The following is a 22696-nucleotide window of genomic DNA, read 5'->3' as shown; positions in this document are numbered from 1 at the left end:
TTCCTGCTTTCTTTTTATCACTCAGTCCAATATTAAAATAGGAATGAATAATATGAAAATAAGTAATTTTTTTGAAGCTCATAGAAATTCTTCAGTTCCTGGTGTACTTTATGAAGATATGCTCCATTCAGCTGAAGGAAAAAAAGCAACTGAGCTTCTGCAGGTGAACAGGTACCTTGTACAGGTATACGAATATGGAGGGGAACTGCATCAGCTGATGCCATGGATTTCTAACTTGGATTGTTGTCAGTACACCTGGGTCACTTAAAATTAAATGTTTTTAAACAGAACAAACATTTTATGTCTCTCACTACACAATGCAGGCACATTTGGACCACAACACAATGAGGTCATTTAGAAAATAAAAACTTTCTTAATATTATAATAAAAAAACTTCTCATGGAATTCTGATAGTGAGCTAGGAACTTTTCAGAGAAATATGGGGAAAAAACAGTCAAAATACTTGTTAACTAGACAAACACCTTCCAGTTGCCACTGTTTGATGAAGGGGCTATTTTTTGTTGGCTATTAGGAAGTATTTAAGTCTTCAGGGTGTAAATATATGTTTGGAATTGTTCCTTAGTTTTATGCACCTCTAATGTCCGCATCTTCATCTCACTTAAACTGAAGTAGTGATGTTAACTGATTATTGTTTTATGCTTCTTGTGATCCTTAAAGACTGCAGTACCAATATCCTCAATTTAGATTGATTTTAGATTTCCCACTAGAATAATTATATGAGGACATGTATTTCTGATGCAGGAGTAAGATAAGGAAAATAGCTGTTACACTGACTTTCCCTGTACTCAGGTATTTTCAGTACAGGTGTCCATGAATAACTATAATTCAGCAATCTTTATAAAATTCAGTGCAACATGCAAGAAGTTATGTTACAGGCATAATAACAGTGTGGATCCAGGCTGTGGGGCTGTATTATCATTGCTATTTGTTACCTACATTGCAGTTGTGAAAAGAAATGTGCTGACCAGGGCTCCAGTCGGTACTAGAACAAGAGTTAAGGATAAATTTATCTCTAATCACAACAAAAGGAAGACAGGCCACACACTGTGTGTTACAGCCTCAGCTGCTAAAATTCAATGGCTAGGTTCCAGTTTGAATTTAGAGTTACAACGTGAGACTCACTCATTAATTTCAGTTACCTAAAACTTACAGTTCCAGCCTACGGCAGTCACTGTAGGTTCCTGTCACTGTCTGACTCAGGTCTGACACCAATGCTCTCAATCCCCTCCCCCTCCCACCCAGATAGGGAAGGAGAGAGAGAAAAATAGAGAGACTTGCCTGGATTGAAGACTAAACTACACAGCTTTAATTAAACACTAATGATATAAGAAAATATATACAATTATATACAAATATGTTCACATACGTGCAAAAGCCTCTCGCCTCCTCCCACCCCCAGTAACTCCCACAGCATCTCATGAGCTGGAACAGTCCTGAAAAATCCTGGAGCTGCTGGACAGAGCAGAGAGTGATGAGGGTCAGGAGAGTTCAAGGCTGGGGGTCGACAATGATGGATGAACGGAGTCCTCCCCGGACGCCGGCCATGGACCGAAGAGAAGGGAAGAAACAGGAAGGAAGTTGTCTTCTGTGATCTCTGACCTTCCTCTGAGCTTACATAGATATATGGAATGGAATATCTTTGGCCAATTTTGCTGTCTGTCTAACTCAGCCTCCTATGGGGGGGTCACAAATCTCCCCATAGTGTCTGAGCCGGCAGAGTGCAGGTGCGGCCTTGAAGCCTCAGTAGTTAGAAAAACATTCCACTGTCTTATCAGCCTAGCAGAACACACTGTTGCTAGTTACAAGAAAGCTTACTGAAGGAAAAAAAAAAAAAAAAAAAAAAAAAAAGAAAAAGGAAAATTGCCTTCATCCTGGCTTAAACCAGGACAGTTCCCTTTACGGTCAGTCTGTTCCAGAGGCAGAAAAGCTCCTTTGAAAGATACATTGCTACATCTCACTCGTAAAGTTCATGACAGAGGGAACAAGTCTCCCTTCAGAAGTCTTAATCTCTTGCTGCTGATGATAGGAATGATGTACATGACTACCTGAATATAGGTGCTTAGAAAACTAAGGCTAGGCAAGGCAAAACTAATTCTGGCATGTGCCCATAAGCATTCAACTTGAAGCAGCTTTATACTTCATTTAAAGGTTCAGAAAATAGGTACTCCTCCTTAGAATCCTTATTCAAAGACTGTGTTTATACTTTACACTGGAAACTTTTTAATCAAACCTCCAAATTATCACTGGGTAGGGAACATAGGGAACAGGAGACAGAATCCAGTTTCTCTTCTTTCCAAGGAATGAAGAGTAAGATAAGAAAGTAAGTAAGAGGAAAGATCCTGCTTGTACAGCCAGCTTCAAGTGCAGTAGGCAAATCTGCCTTCCAGTTTCTCCTCAAATGGTCTATATCCTGATAATTTTGGTATTATTTGGATGTGTGTGCAGTGGGATTTTCAATCTCATCAGGGTTTGATAGAAGCTGAATGTACCACTGCATCTTGGATGTGAGCTCTGGCTGCCAGGAGACTATTAAGTTAGATGTGAGCATCAACATCTCCCCTTCCTGGGGATGCTTCTTGAAAGAAAAAAATGTGTCAAACTCAATTTCTTTAACAAGTAGATGAGAACCCCTTCAAGAGGCAAAGGATGCCATCCTTGCATCCTGAGAGTTGCATCCATATGGCTGAATACTGTAGGTAGCCAGCAGCATTCTAAGAAAAGCTTTGAGACACTTATTTTTTCCCTTCTAGATAGCAGTAGAAGGTTCCCTGCTGTGCCCATGGGGTTTTGCGATCATTACTTTGGGGTGACTGACTCAGCTTATACATTACACATGTCTTGGCTCCTAACTCACTGGTTTTGCAGACACCCTATTAGAACCTAAATCCTTTAATGCATCATGGTTAGTCTCATGGTTAGGCCCCAACCTGCCCGGTGTCTAGGATTATGGAAGCAGGTGATTGAAAAAGACGCAAAAGACAAAAGCATTTGAACTGTAAAAAAACCAAACAGCAAACCAACAACCTCCCCCCCAAAAAAAAACCCAAACCAAACAACAAAATAGAAAGCAAAGCCAAAACAAAGGCCAGTAATAATTAGGCATAAGTATCAGGCAGTAATTATTTACCTGAAAATCCTATAGATCTACTGACAGTAAGGGCCTGGCTCTGCCAGTCTTTTCAGGATGAAATGCAGCTTATAGTAACTGCTGGCAGGGGAAAGTCTGTCTGAGTAGGAGAGTGAGAGACATGAAGAGGCTATGCATGTACCAGAATTCAAGAGTGACATGACATTCATAAGGGTAGCAAGTGTATTCAGCATTATTGCAATAAATAGTGAAAAAAACACCTGCTGAGAGAGCATTAAATTTGTGCTTCAAGGACAGGTTCTAACAACAGAAGGCCAAGAAGAAATGTAATAGACCAGTGCAAATTACTCCAAGTATTTTTTCCTTCAAGAAATTTACATCTTCCCCTGAAGTATCCAATGGTGACCAATGTCAGGGATCAGATGTTAGTCTGGCAGCATCTTCTGTCTGCTTTAGTTTGGCAATTCCTATAGAGGCTGGATTTTAAGAAGTTGGTGACAGCTGATGTCTAGGTTCTTTTATCAGAGTGTAAATTTAGCATCCTCCTGAATTAAGTACTTAGGTGGCAGAGTTAATGTTATATCAATTCAAATGAAAGATTTTCAGTAACAGAGGTGGACAGCTGGCTGAAAAAAAGTATAAATTAGGACATACAGAAAAAAATTGCTCCTCATAGAGAAGTCATTAGGAGTAATACAATAATTTACATTTTACATAAGTGATGTGCTTTCTACATTTTCCCCCCTTTTTCAGTAAAGGTTACATCCCTGTAAGCAAGCAATTCAAACTGCTATCAGTTTGCATTGATATTGATGAGGACTGCAGGCACTCATCATTTCTCTGGAGGTGTTTGTTTATTTTCACAGTCAGCAAAGCAACAGCAACAATTGCACTAGCTGCAGAGAAGCAGAATTCATTCCTGCCAGCCAGGCATAGCTTAGCAACAGGATTATAATGTATACGTGCAGGGAGAATCTTCTGATTTATTTCAGGTAACAAAGATGTCTTTTTCCAGGATCTGTGTATACATACAAATATTTGAAAAATATAAGCGAGAGAGAGGCCCAGCCTTCTGAACACATATATCCTTCCAGACCCTTTCCTGACCCCAAAGTTATGCTCTCCTGTCACTGACCCATCTAATCACCTTTGTGCTGCTTTCTCAGAAAAGGCCTGGGAAAACCCATCAGCTTTGCAGCGTAATCTGAAGGTCAACACATCATCGTTTTCTTGGCTAATTCTTTCTTTGACTAAGACTTAATATCAGGTCACTCAAAAAAAGCTACATATTATAAAGGTGGGTTTTTTTCCAGGATTTCAAAAGCCATTCAAAATTTTGTGTAATTAACTAGTGGTCTTTATAGCTGAGTCTAAGAGGAATTAGAACAATAATTTTTGCAGAATAACAAAGTTGTTGTGTTTTTTTTTCTCTTTAACAGCAAAGAAGAAATATTGGCAACGTGTGACAATGACATGTGGAATAATTCAGGGACTTCAGGTACAACAGCTGATTTAATTAGTTCTTCCTTGCTGCATATTTAGTTAAAAAATAGTGTAACAAATAACCTCGTAGTAATTATTTAAGTATGTTTTGTTAACTCTTCAGACATAAATATCCCGGAGATCACGTATTCACAAGCAGAAGATAAAGACACCAAACTACCTAATGAAAATACAAAAGATAAAAATGCAGAATATAACCAGGATGATCATGTAGATGATGAAAAAGAATTAGAATTACTGGTAAGTGTTATACAACTATACCTACAGTATTAAATGATATGAATCCATTTATGCTTCAAAGCTGGTGAAATGTCCCCTTTTAACAGAGCTGACTGATGTACTAATTTACAAATGTAAAGCCTTATTCTGTACTTTCACTGAATCTCTAACTGATTCAACAATAGAAGGTGCTTTGATTTCAGTATAGTGTATCAACTTTTTCTGGTCTTCAGTTAATGACTTCTCCCTTTTACTTCTTTACCAGCGGCTCTAAATTACAGTTTGAAGGAATTAAAGAGTAGCATTTCAAAAATCTTCCCTCCTAGTCTCCGGGATGGGAACATTCTTAAATAAACATTTTATATTGGGTAAAATTCTTATATTTATGGTACTGCTTGCTGTTGGGGTTTTCAAAGGATGACTATGTAACATGGTATATGAGCAAAATAAATAAATACACATTTATATTAGCAGATTTTCCTATATCAGTATTTTACATTAAATTTTTAATAATAAATTTCACACTCAGTGAACATTCAATCTATTTGGATTTGTGTGTGCCCATGGGTGTGTGTGGTTTTGCTTGCATTTTTCAGTATGAAAGAAAAAGTGGCAATAAATGAGATGCGTACAGCAATCTATTATCCTCAGTGTCTGTTCTCAGCTCATATCATTTGGGTGCGTAGATTCATAATCATAGATTATAATAGCTATCACCTGTGAAAATGTGAATGCTGAATCAGACAGGAGAGGAAGATGACAACATTTTTTTTTCCTTCTCGATAGAGAGAAAATAAATTCCTCTTATTTGAATAGAAATTTTGCTTGTCTTCTACAAAAGGAAGTTGAAAATTGTTGCCTATTGTGGGACCTTTCACTGCCTAGAAGTCAACATCTTTTTAATTTTTTTTTATATTTTTTTTTTGTGTTGAAACATAAAAAAGAGGACCTCTAAAATCCCTTGTTCTCAGTCCACTCTGTTACAAAAAGGAGGATCAAATATAACCATTTGTTTATCAATTGCCAGGGTTGTCCATACAATAAATGAAGGGGGAGCTATAATTTAGATGTTAATTTGCAGTATGTGCTCTCTAATGAATTAAACAATGAAGACTTATAATAGATGGAAATACAACCAAATCTTTGAAACACACAGGCATTGGCTCACAAGACAGCTGTGCAGTTGACAAGTAACATGAGCCTTATGTGAGAAGAAGGGGAAATCGTAAGATTTGCATATAATTATTGAGATCATGCAAATGTCAGTTATGAGGAGGGGAAAAAAACACAGGCATCTCACTGTTAAATCCTGACAGTTGGCATCACCGAAGAACTCAAATACACTTGAGCACTGGTTGGCAGAGGGTCATTAAAACAGAATTTGCAGAGACATTAGCTCCCTCACTTTTCTTTGAGTGACGTTTTACTATTAATAGTTTGCAGAGGCTTTGCAGAAAACATATTAATAAGAGAAACTGTAATGGGGGTATCTTCAGCAAGTGCAAATGTATAAAGGGGTGCCCAAGAAGCTAGCCTCTAATTGATCAGCTAGTGCTATCACTGTGACTATGCTAAAGTGAGAAGAGTGTGCAATGACAAGCAGGCATAGCTGAATAATACAATATGATATTTGGGAGCTAGGAGGGAGAGTGATTAGTTTCTGGCTTTTTACTTCGCTAATCTCATTTCCAACTCATGTCTTACCAGATTGTCTAAAAACAGTCTGGTTTGAAGTCTGTAAAATGGTCCCTGAGAGAAATGAAGCACAGATAATCCCCACAGTATTTGTCAGTGTGAAATGGGTCTTTGTTTTACTGGACAATACTGTATATTACCAGGCTTTGATGTACTGTATCAATGTCCTCATTTAAGCGCCAATCCTCCCCCCTCACCCAACACCTCCCTCTCTCCAAACCTAGAGTTGAATGTATAGAGGATGAATTTGCCTCCCTTTAAGGGAATATTCTCTTCAGATTTAATTTGTATGAAATTCACTAGCAGCTTACTGAACTCATGAATAAAGAGAGAGGGTTCTGAATGCTATTTTATTTCCTTCTCCTCTCAGCATCACCCCAAAGCTCGTTACCTATGTTAAAATAAGTACAACGCAAATTTTGCAAATGGTTTGGAACATGTTTCCATAAAAGCTTTGCTACCAAAACCAAAACTTTCCATAACAAAATCCTGTCTCCTTTATTTGGTATAATTTTGAAAAGCCCTTTTTGATCATTCTTTTCTATTCTATTGTTTCAGCTAAATCAGCATTTCACAGGAGCTAGAGCTACCTCTTCCAGAGATGAAAGGAATTTATACACAACAGAATCAGTTAATTTTCCAAGTGAAATGGAAAGATTGGAGAAAAAGCTAACCTGTATAGAAAGAAGCAGTGACTTGCTAAGGCACCCTGTGCCTATCAGTTCCTCATCTGAAAACACTTCACAAGAGACAGGAGAAGAATTAAAAGCTAAAGTTAAGTATTCCCTAGGAGATTATAATAGTCAGCCATCAGGGAAGGAAGTCACTGCTGGCTTGGTAAACAGCAGTGAGTGGTCTTTGGAACGTACTAGTGCCAGTAAAAGCCTTTTATCAGCAAAATATGTTCCTGGGACAAAGCAGAATGAGGCTGTTGATACTGTGGCTACTGTCTCAAGCCAACAAGAAGAGAGCCATGCAGATATTTCAAAAGGTGAAACAGACGGTGCCTCAGGAAGTAAGATGATGGAGAGGTTATTCATCAGTGAGGATGCTACTGATAGCTCAAAAGAGGCCTGTGGAACGAGACCAAAAACCATTTCTCCAGAGCATGATGAATCCATGCAATTAAATGCATGCATAGCAGGGACGCTGGATGACAATGCTAATCCAGCTCCAGAGCCACAAATGTCTCACCAAACTCAGGATTCATTGTTGTCAGATGCTGACAAAAATGAAGGAAAAATCAAGATGATTGAAAGCAAAGTTCAGGTACATTTAAGAGGAGATTTATATGCTGACACTTTTGCACATGGTGATGTCTCAATAGATTCCACGAAAAGCCAGTATACGCAAAAAAAAGGAGTTGGTGAAATGTCAGGAAAAAACTATAACACTGATGGAGGGAAGGAAAAGAAAGTAATTGAAGTAGCAGACTTAGCACTAATCGGTGAGGAGGAAGCGCCCAAGCCCTTCAAGTCACACAGAAAACACAGAACCAAAGCATCGAGTACAAGACCTCTGCCAGCAGAAGACAACAAACAGGCACCCAGGCCTGCACAGGCACATCCCCCAGCACCCTCTCCAGAGGATGAAAGGAGAGCTGAAGACACTTGGGAGCACAGAGGATTCAGAAGGTTAAAAGACAGAGGAAAGTCAGACAACACAAACAAAGGAAGGCTGACAGGAAAGGAAAGCAACACGGACCCTGTGGAGCAGAAGTGGCAAGAACTGGGTAGTGAGGTTCTGTGGGGAGTGGGGGGGAACACGGGACCTCAGATTATGGCTTCCACAAAGGGGTTGTTTACCTGCCAGGAGGCAGAGAGTTGTGAAAAGTCTTCTGTCTCCAAGCAGGGTATTACAGAGGAAGCAGAGGCAGGTACAGCTTATATAATTAAAACAACATCAGAAAGTGCTTCAGAAAAAATGTCTGCCACTGAAAAAGCAGTAATTGCTAAGCTACCTCGAGAGACTGCACTAAGTGACAGGCCCACAGAGGAAAAGGAAACAGCGTTTGATACACATGAAGGGAGAAATGATGGTTCACATTATGCTCTTTGTCAACTCAACACAGTGGGTGTATTATATGACACTGAATTTGAAAAGAAATCAGTTTTAGATATTTATAATGCACACGTACATGAAACACTGCAAGGAGAAACGATGTCTGTATGCAATAGCAGGGAAAAACGTGCCAAAGCACAACCAGACATCAGCAATATTCTACCTGTAGGAGAAGCTATAAAGCTTTCTGCTACAGGAAAGAAAGAAGATGTGCAGCAGGGTTTATTTTCAGAAGTATCTAAACATCCTCTGAGTGCCCAGAAGCATCTGTACAGTGAGGAAACAGGAGCACTCTGTAGGGAAGAAAGCCATGTTGGTGCACTTTCATATTTAAGTGCTGAAGCTGAAACAAAAATGCCACCTTCTGGTACAAATGCTGTGACCAGTTATCATTGCAAAAGTTCTTTAGGGGCATCTTCTGAGGGGTCTACTGTGACAGGAGATACGGAGCATCTGTATAGACACTTTGAATTCAGAGTTGTTGACAAGGCTGCTCCTGAGCCAGGTTATGATTTAAGTCTACCAAATGAAATGACATGTATTAATAAAAACCTCTCTCCTGAAGCTGAAAAAAAGCATGTACCTTCCACTTCAGAAATAACAATTTCTAGAGATGGAAGAGGAAGGAATACAGGTCAATGTTTCCATCAAGCAGGGTTTAAACAAGACAAGTCACCCAGGCCAGAGGTTTTAATTAGTACGCCTACTGAAGAAGTTGGAGGGACAGGTGCTCAATCTGACCATTTAACAATGGAAGGGAAAACACTGAATTCGCTTGATGACTTGCAGAAGGAAAGCCAGTACATTTCTGATAATTCTAACCAGAATAGTGAATCCCTTAAGTTACCTACTGAGTCTCCAGGTTTAAAACATATTGCTTTTAAAATCTTTTATTTCTTCTGCTTTACTTTTTTTGCTGCAACACTCTATCACTATGATTTGATGGTTTGTCTTGCACTCTACCTGTTCTCCTTGTATTGGCTGTACCGTGAAGGAAGAAGAAACCAGGAGTCTATCAAGAAGGAATAGAATTAATTGCCAACTGTGCTCAAAAACCATGGTCAATACTCTCCAACCTCTCCAAAGCATTTTCACTATTAAAGAGCTTATTCATTGTTAGAACCAAAGCAAGTTTTCCATAGAAGCAACTTTTTTTAAAAGATTACGTATGAAGTTGAGCCTTCATATAAGTAATTATACTGTACAGGACCATTATGTTTGGATCATTAAATACCTACATGAATATGAGTTCTGAAGCACATCAAGTTAAAATGAAGTACAGCTGTTGCTCCTTAGCAGGATATGAAGCAGCAATGCTTCATATCTCTTTAATACTTAAACCCACTATTTTCTTGCATTTATTTCTTTTGCAGTAAAGCTTTGGATTTTTTTTCTGGGAGTTTTTTTCTAAGGTTTTGTGTAGTACATAACAACATAAGGAATGGTATAAAAACTAACTCAGTATTTATATACTGACATTGCAGTTGATAGTCTGCTAGTGCAGTTAGCCAATGCTCTAAGAAACATGACATCTGTGACCAGGTTAATACTTTTTCCCAAGTTTTTATTTCATTGCAACCTAGAGCTCCAGTGATACCTGTGGTAGAAAAAAATTAAGGCTTTGACTTCAGTAACATCATGTAATTTTAAGGATTCAACTATGTAGCAGGATAGGTGTGCAGTTCCCACTGTGAAGAGCTTAAAGGCCACAGCCACAGGCCTATTACATTCACTCACATGCACAATGAATGTTTTTGGGTTTTGTAAATGAGGACTGTATTACATTACTGAGGATTTCACTGAAATATATGTTATTCCAGACGAAGCCTTTGAATGACATTTTTTCATCAGTGTCACCTGAGCATATGTACAAAGCATTAAACGAATTTGAATAAATTTTACAAAGGAGTTCTGTGACTGTGTTGAGCATGTCTGTATTAAGTTTACTGCTGTTTTCTATGGCTTCTTATCCAGAGCCAACCAAACACCAAGAGAAAAACACAAGGCATAGTTCTGGCTTTCACTGAGGCTGCTTTGTGTGGTATAGGTGAGGCACAAAAGCCTGCTACCTGGCCCTAGGGAGAGCCCAGACTAATCCATTGCATCAGGAATCTCACGGGGCAGGCATGCTGGTGGCTCTGCTGCTCCAACATCATGGGTCTCCCATGAAGGGTCACACAATAAGTTCTTCTGGAAAGAATAGGATGGACAGATTATGTTGTGTTTCAGCCATTTTCTGGATGATGGTCACAAATGCTGCCATAGGTAGCATGTTAAAAGAAACACCAAGGCTAAATACTGTTACTGGAGCCCTAGAATTTACGAATGAGAGTTGTTTTTAAGCTGTGTTTGTTTCCCTCTACTCACTGCAACTGTGAAATACCACTTCAGCTGTGAAAGGCTTGGTTGCAATATATGGCTGAAGCTACAAAACAGTGAAGTTATTTAGTTATTAGCATAGCTCTCAAATAAATATTTTTAAGTGCATTTAAAACTTTTTTACATGCTTCAGAATGTTAGCAGACTCTGATATAGGAAGCACTTTGAAATTCCAATTCTCCAGGGGGGAAAACATCAGAAAATTGTGGGAGGAGAGTATTCAGTGGGGTGAGAACAAGTGTGGGTGATCTATAGCTGATGTGTGTGCTGATGACTGGATACTTACACAACTTTTTACAGCAGTCCATGAAGAAGTTATAGTGGTGGGCTAGAGGCATTAAGGAGTGACATGGAAGGCTGTAATTCTGGTCCAGGTGTTCAAAGGTATATAGGAGCTAAATGCCCACTGAGATAAAAAAATTAATTCAATAAGCATTAGGAGCTAGATCAAATAAAAAGCTTAGGCTTGGATTGATGCTGATTCCATGTAAGTCCAAAATAATGATTACAAACTCTTCTTTACCTGGAGACCACAAATGCTGAAAGAACCTAACTTTTTTCATTATGCTTATAGGCACTTTTTAAAAAAAGCATGAAATTCTCTTACTTTTGGTCATTCATCCTCTGCAGTGTGACAAGTACCTGGTCTAGGCAATTCAGAATTTCAGCCTCACTGGGATAGAGACATCAGGTATTGCTTCACCTCCTAGTAGGAGCTCTTGAGTAGAGTCTAATGTATTCTGACAAGATCAAGGTCCTCAATTAGAGGTTTAAGAAGGTGAAGAAAGCGCCCCACAAATATCCTACTAATATTGTCACTGTGCAGTCAAATACCAGACTCCTGGGACTAGAGAGAATATCCACGTAAGACATATTTTTGTCTAACAGCTAAAGCCACCAAGAAAGAAGAATTTTTAGATGCAGTTCCCAGCTCAAAGCCTTCTTCAATATAATTTACCCTATAACTCTTTACAGCAAAATTAATAACATTCAGAGCAAGGTCCAAAACCCAGGTTTCTGAACTGTCTTGTTAGGTAAATGTTCTATTCACTAAACTATCCATGCTTTAATACCTTCAGCTTTACTACACTTGAGCCTTCCATCCAGCAGGATGTTCTTTAACCATTGGACTACTATTGTTGTCAGGAGGATTCTAGTCCCCTGGGTTTGGAAGTAGCTCTGTGCGTATGTGCATTCCTACTTTCTCAACTGAGTGATGTCAAAAGTGGTTTTCTGTTCAAAGTAGTAGCTACTTTGCTTTCCATGGGAGGTCAGAGACTTGCATTTGCAGCTCACATCCCATGAGAGTTTTCTTCTCCCAGAGCTTTTGTCCTAAAAGAGGCATGTAAAGTTTATTACTTAGATAAATCTAAATCAGATGCATCCCAAATGTTTAAGCATCTGAGTAGCTAAATCGCTTTAAGTATCTTGGCTGTAGGCCTTACTGCAAGCAGAGCTGAGCAGTTCAGCCTCCACTGAAGTGAAAAAGCCTGGTTGCATTTTTTATTAAATCTTGGGGACTCCAAGGAGTGTGCATTTTGGAAAATCTTTAGCTCTTTTACCTGGGAGCCATGACATCCTGAAGCCATGGGAACCCCTGTATGGTGGTCCTTTGTATGGATTGTGCAAGTTGAAAGTGGTTTCTCTGATTTGTTTTAACACAAAATATTTTGTTGGTTATCAAAATTCAGCTCAGCTGATTGGAGAGTAAGAAAAGGGGTCAGGGATAATTGATTGGCCCAGGAATATGGGTAGAAGAAAGTTATTGGACTGAATCAGTCTCTGAAGAACAGCAGAAAAATGTTACGGAGAGCTCAGGAGAGTCAATATGACCTGCAAAAATAATACAGGGGATAAATAGAGAGCATTATTAGACATTATTATGAGACATTAATTAAAAATTAGTGAGCTTTTGGTGTGTGTCATAATATATTTAAAGCAAATGTTAAATATCAGCTGAAATTTAGCTAATTACTTCAGTCTCTTCACAAAACTACCTTCAAACAGCTGTATTTCTGTGTCCAACAAGTTAAACATCTGGCTATGCCATTTTAACACGTACAGTCATTCAGAGTTGGAATTTAGGGTAAATATTTGAATGTTAGAATAAGCATATTTCATCTACATCCAAGTGGAATACTGTTAGCATTTCTCAGGTTTGGAATGGGATTTCATGTTCTACATTTAAGATATTTAGTCAGCGTATCATACCTTATGATTGCAAAACAGGGCTCTAGACTGATCTGTAAGCACAGGTGCCTGAACTTTTAAGTAGTTATGTACTTCAAACAACAAAGCAAGTAATTTTATCTTTTTTATTTATAATTTGATAAGCTATCTTTTAAAAATCCTCTTTATTTTGTAGTATGAAAACAACACCTTTGTAACATTTACAAAATATTTGACTTTTACCTGTTTCAGGGAATAATATTAGCTTGCCTACTTGGCCTCAGTAGCAGATTTCTAGTTAATACTTTAATTTCTAGTAGTTTCTAGTTATTTCCTTAGGCTATGCAACAGAAAGAAGGTGTGATCCTATGTGGTAGGCTCACAGTCCTGAAAGGCTCAATTCTGATATAATACAGAGATTAAAAGTAATACAGTGGGAAAAAAAAATGCTTGTGTTACTTGTTGTTAATTGCTCGTTAGGTTTTACCCATTAGTGACTTTTGTCTTGAGAGTACATAGGGTACAGAAAAAGCTACAGGCTGTAAAGGTCAATTTAGTATTGGAAAGGATGGAGTATGAACTAGATCCCTAAAAGAAGGTTATTATCGTAACACTTGGAGTCACTAGGTGCCTAGTGGCACCTGCACCCTTCAGTGAAACACCTCAGCTCTCTAGTCATTGAATCTATGAATGAGAATCAAAATAGACAGTGAGATGAATAGGGAGCTGCCAAAGTTATCTAATAGGAAACAATGATGGCAGAGTTCGGTCTTGTACACTTGCTCTGTCAGAGGGATCAGATACTCAATGCTGGGTGGCAGGGACACATTTTTATGAGATCAGGTTTCATATCCCACAGCCCTCTTGTGCACTGAGGTACCTAAGCTGCTGTGTTCAGAAACAGAACACTTTGCAGACAACAATTCTGGAGTTTTGGGACTGGAGTAAGGAAAAGTTTAACCTCCTAAAGTATGCATTAGGACATTCATTTAAGAAGGCATATTTTCATACGATAATTGTTCCAAGAACAACTTGTGCATTTTACGTGAAATTCAGTTGGAAAAGATACAAAACTGACACCAAGACCTTCATGTCTCCTCAATGAGGTCAACTTCCTTAGTCTACAAAGTTGCTCTTCCAGGCCTACAACAGTGCCTCACAAAGAGGGACTGGAGAATTGTTCTAGTCATGAGGGTATCCTAGGAAAAGGCGTAGGGTCTTCAATGGCTGAGCCCACTGTGATTTGCTGATCTAGAACGTGTTGGTGTTGCTGGGGATTCAGAGCTGAGGTGGTAGTCCAGAGCTCTGGTATTCTTTTTGTGTCAAGGGAAAAATTTTGACCAAAAGCTACTTATGCTTGACTGAGGACACTATTTGTGAAACAGGGTGGGTAGGCTAAGAGGAACTGATAATTTCTGTGTTCTGAGCAGGTATGAACTAGGTGAGCTGAGTCATTTAATGAGTGAGATATGTATGACTTGGTGGTACGTATGAGACGTGTGTGTGCATACGTGAGTGGGTGGCACTAGGACAAGTGGGTGGAAAGGTGAGAACTAGATTTAATGAGTGAACAGAGAAGTAGTAATAAACAGAATGGCTAATTGGAAAGCTTCTGAACAGTCTTCTCTAGAGATGTGAGAATTTAATAAGTTCTGAGTAGGTTGTATAGATAACACAAATATGGTATTAGCTATATAAAGTAGTAAGAATTAAGGTATATGCTAACTTCTTTTCATAACTTATCAATTACCACTTCATGGAATTATACTGGAGAATATCTTGCCCTTGACCTTAATAGTTACTGATACAAGATTAGACCATAGGTCTGAGGACCAGAAATGCAGGCTCCTTCTCAAGATGCTATAGCCCTCCAGGGAGGAACAGCTACCAGCTGGAGCCATAAACCCTCTTTGACTATTTGCTCAGGTCAGTCCTCAATGACACAGAGTTACGTACATTGGGAGAAAAGAAGAGTATGTGGTTATTAGTACAGAAATAAAAAACTATCTGTAAATACTTATGCTCCTGCAATCCCTGTTTTGTCTAGTACAGTTCAGAGCCACCCAGGAGCTTCTTTAATTTATTAGTGTACCTAGCTGCAAGAGAACATACAGATTCCCAGGGACCACAGGGCATGAGCATGCCTCACATGTGTGTCAGCAGGGAGGTCATAGAACATGCAGACTCACACAAGCCACTATCCAGGCAGTATTTAGGTGGAAATTTCTTCTCTCCACCAGGGAATCTTTTTTTTTACTGCACCGAGTGTGCCAACCCTTTGTACTCCTCACTGCCTTCTCCAGGGGAAGACAGAAGACTGTTCCATACTGCCATGTTTCCCTGTTGTCTCTGTAGGGGGAATGAGACCTGCTAAGGGATAAACAGCAAAAGAGCCTGCTTAATAGTTAAGGCAGCTCTGTTAGGGAGGAATACCTTCTACTCCCAGGGCAATTAGGAGCAGCCTTAACTCTTTAAATACAACAGTGGCCTGTTTGGGCAAAAGTCCTGGTTAAACTCCTCAGAAACTCCCTATTTCTTCAGACAAACTACATGCCTGTCTGTTTCTCTGTGTATGGATGAGCCAAGATCCATGACTGACTGATGACAAGGGTAGGAAAACTCTCTTGTGTAGTTTTCTTACCTCCTTGAATGATCTAGGTTGTTGAATGGCTTGAGGCAGTTAGCAATGCTTTGACCATCCTTAGAACAAGGCAAATCTATGTGAAATGAACCAGTAGTCAAAGGGAGGCTTGGCTTATACCCATTATAATTTCATGTTATTGGGGGGAGGGCTTTTATAAGAGATTATGTGTGAAAGAGAAATACTGGTTGATAAACTACAAGTTTATTCATAGCAAAGTATTTGTATCTTCTAAGTACTAATTAGAATGCTTTTACAGGATTTTGTGATGCAAATCTTATGTATAATCTTTGTATATAATACAGTATTCTTGTATAATTATGGCAGATTTATTAATAAGGCTTTAAAAAGCAGAGGGAAGAATGGAAGAGAGAGAGAGATGGAAAAGAGAAAGAAAAAGCAAGCAAGAATGTGTCTGCATTGTTCCATGGCAGGCAAGAGATTCAGAAATAGGGAAATACTATTCTTCTAAGTTCAGATTGATCTTGTGACCAACACATCACTGTTCTTTAAGACATGTTACACTCCAGGAAAGGGCACAAGCCCAGACCAGGCTTTTAATTTATTCCCCTCTTCAGTAATAACAACAGCATCAGTAACAGCAAGCTGATTGATGAAGACTGTGTTCCCAGGGGCACAAACAGTGCCTCTATTAGCTTTGCAGGTGAGGTAGGCAGGCTGCTGTAAGTGCAGTATGTTTGGATAGTGTGGCCAGGATGTGTTTTCAGCTCACTTTGCTGAGATTCTGCTTCCATGTTTCAAATACACCCTTTCATGTGACCAGTAGCAATCAACTGAGCCACCTCTGTCCTGGAGCCTGGACACTTGTCTTCAATCTTATGCTAACATGCAGGGTAAACTGCACATACAGTAATACATTGTTTTATTGATTATATTGTATATAATTTGGTAAAAAAAAAAAAAAAAAAAAAAAAAAAAAAAAAAAAAAAAAAAAAGAAAGAGCCTGCTATTATCTTGAAATTATCAAACATTGCAAGACATAAAGTGCAAGAAACTCAACACTAGCAACTTCAGTGCTGACCTTTTAGACTAGCTGATCTGGACAGACTTACACCTGTAGCTGTACATCATCTTTTAGTGTAGGCATATCAAGTTTGAAGCAAACATTATGATTTTCAGAAACGTGTTGTCTGATAACACCTAAGGCAATAGCATGGCTTGCCATGTAATTTCAATACTACAAAATTCAAGAACTTACATATTCAATATACATTGATTATAAATTAGGCTTATTATAACTGTAATCTTATTAATTGTATATTTAATAAATCAATGCTAAACCATGTTCTAGTATGTGGATACAAATCTATATTTTTTGCTGTGAACTAGACATCACAATTTTCATGCTTATTTGATCTGTGGGATATTTGTCAGTCATGTTGTTGTGGTGAAGCTTCCTTCGCAGTCCACCGGGCTTGACCCCGTATAGGGTGCAGGTGCTCACCAGCTGGGAGTGCAACCCAGACACCTGACTAAGGCTTCTGTGCATGCTCTCCAACACAATGGAAAATGAGCTATTTCAGAATGACACCTCAGAAACCCACTGAATACAGTGTCATCTCTCTTTTGATCAGAACGGCACCTGGTAAGTCTAAATAAATCCAGAATTAGGTAGAACCCATGGTTGAGTATACACAGTAGAAAAGAAGTGCCAAGAGTCTTAAACCCAGAGAGCTTCCCGTTGACATGCCACGTTGGAGAAGTCTGGTTTACCCCACCACTGCTCTGCACATTTGTCTTTCCTTCTCAGGGGTCAATGAGAAGAAGGGACATCAGGTATGATTCAGGTCTCCTGATGGTGATGACCAGGACATCATACCTTGGGAAATGCCGTGGACCCTGCCTTACAATGAAAAACCATCATGACTCCCTGGATTACAACTTCTAGCTTTACATATCTCAGCTCCACCTAATTCTTGTCCTAAACACCTGAGAACTTTATTGAATATAGGCCAACATTATCCAGTCTCTTCAGTGCATGAGAAGAAACAGTATTTTGGAATAGAATTCCATGTTACTTTTAAGTATATGCGTAATAAAAACTTGCAGTTCCCCTTCAATATCTATCTTGTTTCTTTATTTAAAATATTTTGCCTCCTGTCTGGCATCATAGCTATAATGACAAAAACTTCCTTTCTAGGTCCCGAGTTCTTTAATAGTTAAGTTCTTTTAAACATTCATTTTCCACAAGCACTGCCATTCAGTTTGACATTATGGAAGCCTGCATTTGGCTTTTCATACTTCTGCTTAGCACAGAGGTATATTTGTGTAGATTTTTACTCATATGAAAATAAAAAGATAGGATTATTTAATTTATTAACATTATGTAAGTGGCAAACAAGTCATGTCCCAAAACAAACTGATGCCAGGTAGGCTGATGCTGGCAGTCAAGAAGATAAAGCTTTGCCTTGGCGAATCTAGAGAAAAGTGTTTGCAGAAGCAGAAAAGTCACACTCCTGACCCTGCAATGTCTACTGAATGGCTTCTCTTCTAAAAGGATGGGAGCTCATCCAGTGCTACAGATGCTGAAGATTTCAGGAAGAACCTCTCTAACTGCATCATTAAAAATTACAATCAGCTTTCAAATATCCACCTTGATGTTTCCATGATATTATTTCTCCTACTTGGCATCAATGGCAAAGCTGTTTGTTACTTATGCTATAATTCCTGCTCCTGGCATGAGGACTCCTGCAGAAGCTATGATCTGACTGTAGGTATCTCTAAATAGCTCATCGAAGGCAGGCTGCTCTCTGCCCAGGCAAAAATGGTTAAGCACATTGCCAAGTGTGACTAGTGAGCTTTCCCTCAGATGATCTACTCTGAACTACTGAGATGGGAAAGCAGTCTGGCTGGTGCAGAGTATTGCACAACGAGCCCATATCTCCTTGGAGGCAAGGAAGAAATAACTCATATTGAGGTTGTGAAGAGTGTCCAAAAAAGTGTAATGAAGCTGCCAAGGGGTGTAAAGCGCAAGTCTTATGAGGAGAGGCTGTATGAATGATCTGTGTGCATTTCTTTTGACGGTCACATGCATTATTAGCAAGGAGAGCTTGCAGCATCTCAGAGCAGAACTCTGTGAATGTAGAGGAATCTTCCTCTCCAGGTTAAAACCACTTCTAGACATATAGGAACAATAGAATCATAGAATCACCATCAAGGTTGGAAAATACCTTCAAGATCACTGAGATCATCAAGGTGGGTGCCCTGGTGACAGAGGATATAAAGAAGGCAGAGGTACTGAATGCCTTCTTTGCCTCTGTCTTTACTACTGCAGACTCTCCCCAGGAGCCCCAGATCCCTAAAACACCAGAAGAAGTCAGGATGAAGGAAGAATTTGCTTTGGTAGATGAGGATTGGGTTAGGGATCAGTTAAGCAATCTGGACATCCATAAATCGATGGGTCTGGATGTAACACCCATGGGTGCTGAGGGAGCTGGTGGAGGTCATTGCTAGGCCACTCTCCATCATCTTTGGTAAGTCATGGGTAACAGGAGTGCCTGAGGACTGGAGGATAGCAAATGTCACTCCAGTCTACAAGAAGGGCGAGAAGGAGGACCCAGGTAACTATAGACTGGTCAGCCTCACCTCCATCCCTGGAAAGGTGATGGAACAACTTGTTCTTGGCACTATCTCTGGGCATATCAAGGATGAGGGGGTCAACAGGATGAGGAGCAGTCAACATGGTTTTACCCAGGGAAGGTCACATTTGACCAACCATATAGCCTTCTATGAGGAAGTAACTAGGTGGATAGATGATGGTAGAGAGGTAGATGTGGTTTATCTCGATTTCAGTAAAGCATTTGACACTGTCTCCCACAGCATCCTCATAGCTAAACTGAGAAAGTGTGGTCTTGATGATTGGGTAGTGAGGTGGATCATGAACTGCTTGAAAGGAAGAAGTCAATAGGACAAAATCTAATTGGAGGTCTGTGACTAGCGGAGTCCCTCAGGGGTCAGTACTATTCAACATTTTCATCAACAACCTTGATGAGGGAAGAGAATGTACCCTCAGCAAGTTTGCTGATGACACTAAACTGGGAGGAGTGGCTGACACACCAGAAGGCTGTGCTGCCATTCAGTGAGACCTAGACAGGCTGGAGAGTTGGGCAGGAAGAAACTTGATGAAATTCAACAAGGTCAAGTGTAGAGTCTTGCATCTGGGGAAGAACAAGCCCATGTGCCAGTACAGGTTGGGGGCTGACCTGCTGGAAAGCAGGGTAGGAGAAAGGGACCTGGGGGTCCTGGTGGACAGGAGGATGACCATGAACCAGCAATGTGCTCTTGTGGCCAAGAAGGCCAGTGGCATCCTGGGGTTCATTAGAAAGGGTGTGGTTAGTAGGTCAAGAGAAGTTCTCCTCCCCCTTTATTCTGCCTTGGTGAGGCCGCATCTGGAGTATTGTGTCCAGTTCTGGGCCCCTCAGTTCAAGAAGGACAGGGAACTGCTCGAAAGAGTCCAGCGCAGAGCTACTAAGATGATTAAGGGAGTGGAACATCTCCCTGATGAGGAAAAGCTGAGGGAGCTGGGTCTCTTTAGCTTGGAGAAGAGGAGACTGAGAGGTGACCTCATCAATGTTTACAAATACATTGAGGGTGAGTGTCTGGAGGACAGAGCCAGGCTTTTTTCAGTGATGATCAGTGATAGGACAAGGGGCAATGGGTGCAAACTGGAACATAGGAGGTTCCATGTAAACATCAGGAAGAACTTCTTTACTGTGAGAGTGACAGAGCACTGGAACAGGCTGCCCAGAGAGGCTGTGGAGTCTCCTTTGCTGGAGACATTCAAAACCCACCTGGACACATTCCTGTGTGATGTGCTCTAGGTTACCCTGCTCTGGCAGGGGGGTTGGACTGGATGATTTTTCAAGGTCCTTTCCTACCCCTAAGATTCTTTGATTCATAGTCAACAGGGCACAGTGGGTCATGGCATAGCACAGAATTTGCACCTGCAGTGCTTGCACAGAAGAACCTTCCCAAGAGTTAGGATGTGGACTTGTCTAAAATCAAGGAAAAAAGACTATGTAGTGAGTAATGACTGAAAAATTATTTAATGATTATTTTATGCTAAGACATGACAGCATAAATTGAAGTTCACATCACTGTTTTCAAAGCATTTTTATCTTAGATATTGTAATTGCTGTTAATTCCACAGTAAGCCAAGCTAAATAAGAATGAGATTTATAGATGCTTTGTTTATAAGTTACTTTATTTTAACTGCTATTTTTATTTCACAGATTATTGTTGTATTTTGCAGTGCTCAGAAACTTACTTTAAAAAAGTATTGTCTTTTTACTGTGAGATGTGCTTGTGAGTCATAGCTCAGTGAGAAAAACAATGCTATATTTGTCAGCCCAGCAGCACCGATGTAGCTATAAAACAAAGCTGTGTTCCAGGCACTGCATGAATCTTTAACAAGGCTATCAGTACTACACCTAGATGCTGTAGTTATGGTCGCCATTAGGAACAACAGCTAAAACTGTAGAGATATATAGCTTCCAAATCATTATTGCTGATGCTTGTGTACTAGATTTGGCAGAAAGAACACAAATTGAATTTTGAATGTCCAACACGTGCAAGCTGACTTGTCAGTGAAAAAAAAATGGCTTTTGACCATGTAAACTAAGCACATAATTTTCTTGTGTGAATTTATTTAAGTTCTGCGTTTTAAAATAGCTTATCTGCACCTAAAGTTGCAAACTGTAACATTAAGAATGTAAGAGGGAACTAAGAATGCTTGGTATGCTAACTAAACCCAGCACAAAAAAACCCTCCAGTATGAAAAAAGGAAGGAAGCATGCAGCTGGGGCTGTGGGGAGAAAGCAAACAGCAGCAAGTTGCTCCAAAATCAGCTGGGAGCATACATCCCAACAATCTAATGCAAAGTGAGAGATTTAGTGCATAAAAGGCTGTAATGAAAAATTACTTCTCTCAAAACAGGTATTCTTAAAACCTTCAGGATTCCAGCTTTCCCAGAAAGAGAATTTAAGGAGTAGCCATGTTTTGCATTTTATTTCTGTGGAAAGTTAGGGAATTTCTATGAAAGTCTAGTAACAGACTCTCCATGAGTGATAGAGAGGTATGTACAGAGGTTCTTGTCTAGATAATTCATTGCACTACCAAACCTATTCAGTAATGTTAATGGGATACTGTACAAGACTGTATAGGAAACCACTCTTAAATCCATTCATCTCCTTTCCATCACAACCACAGGAAGGGAAAGACAATGGCAGGATGGATTTTTTGTCTGTTCAGTTACATTTTGTACACAAAGGGAATACAAATATATTGTTAGTCCCGCTCTTTATTAATTGCCTCACTGGCTATTGACTCAAGCTCAGGTGGTATATTTTTCAAAAGCATTAATAACCTCTTTGTGTTCTAGGCCAGTGTTCCTCAGTCTTTTCAGGGTGATGATTCCTTGTTTCAAGTCAATATTACAACCACCTTTCCAACATTTATTGTAGAATACAAGTAAAAATATTTACACAAAGTAATAGCAATGATCTGGTTTAATCCAATGTGTTTTGGAAAAATTACTCCATCCAAGACTAAAAATCTACCAGAAATGGCATGTCTGGGGCCTCTGCACCCTGACTGCCTCCACCTGGTACGTGACCCTTCTGCTCCCTAGAAGTTGCCCAGCTTCCCTCCTCACACAGGAGACCAAGACAAATGTCGTACACCAAGCTCTTGTCCTAGTTGAGACAAAAAAAATATATATTTGCACCCAGACTGGAGAGCTGGGAAGTGCTACACAATCCAGCATTTATGTTTAGCTGGGAAACACCAGTTTTTTAAAGTTGAAGTCCTATGGGGATTGAAAAAGCAAGGAAGAGTAACTTGTGGTGGTTGAGGAGGTACCTTGATGGTATTGACATCCTGAGAGTTACTCTGGGATGGCT

At 39.6% G+C, this 22696-nt stretch overlaps 1 protein-coding gene across 1 annotated transcript in view; it reads left to right on the top strand.

The window, feature by feature from the left end:
* The window catches only part of PPP1R3A (protein phosphatase 1, regulatory subunit 3A), a 26989-nt gene extending 17373 nt beyond the window's left edge, over positions 1–9616 (top strand). The window contains exons 2-4 of the mRNA XM_010004279.1: positions 4549–4607; positions 4716–4852; positions 7085–9616. Coding sequence (XP_010002581.1) covers positions 4549–4607; positions 4716–4852; positions 7085–9616 — 2728 coding nt within the window. The remainder of the gene's footprint in view (positions 1–4548; positions 4608–4715; positions 4853–7084) is intronic.
* Positions 9617–22696: the final 13080 nt, after the last annotated feature.

Source organism: Chaetura pelagica, unplaced genomic scaffold, assembly GCF_000747805.2.
Source record: "Chaetura pelagica isolate M959 unplaced genomic scaffold, ChaPel_1.0 scaffold68, whole genome shotgun sequence".
NCBI classification, from domain to species: Eukaryota; Metazoa; Chordata; class Aves; order Apodiformes; family Apodidae; genus Chaetura; species Chaetura pelagica.
This window is presented reverse-complemented; position numbering and strand designations above follow the sequence as displayed.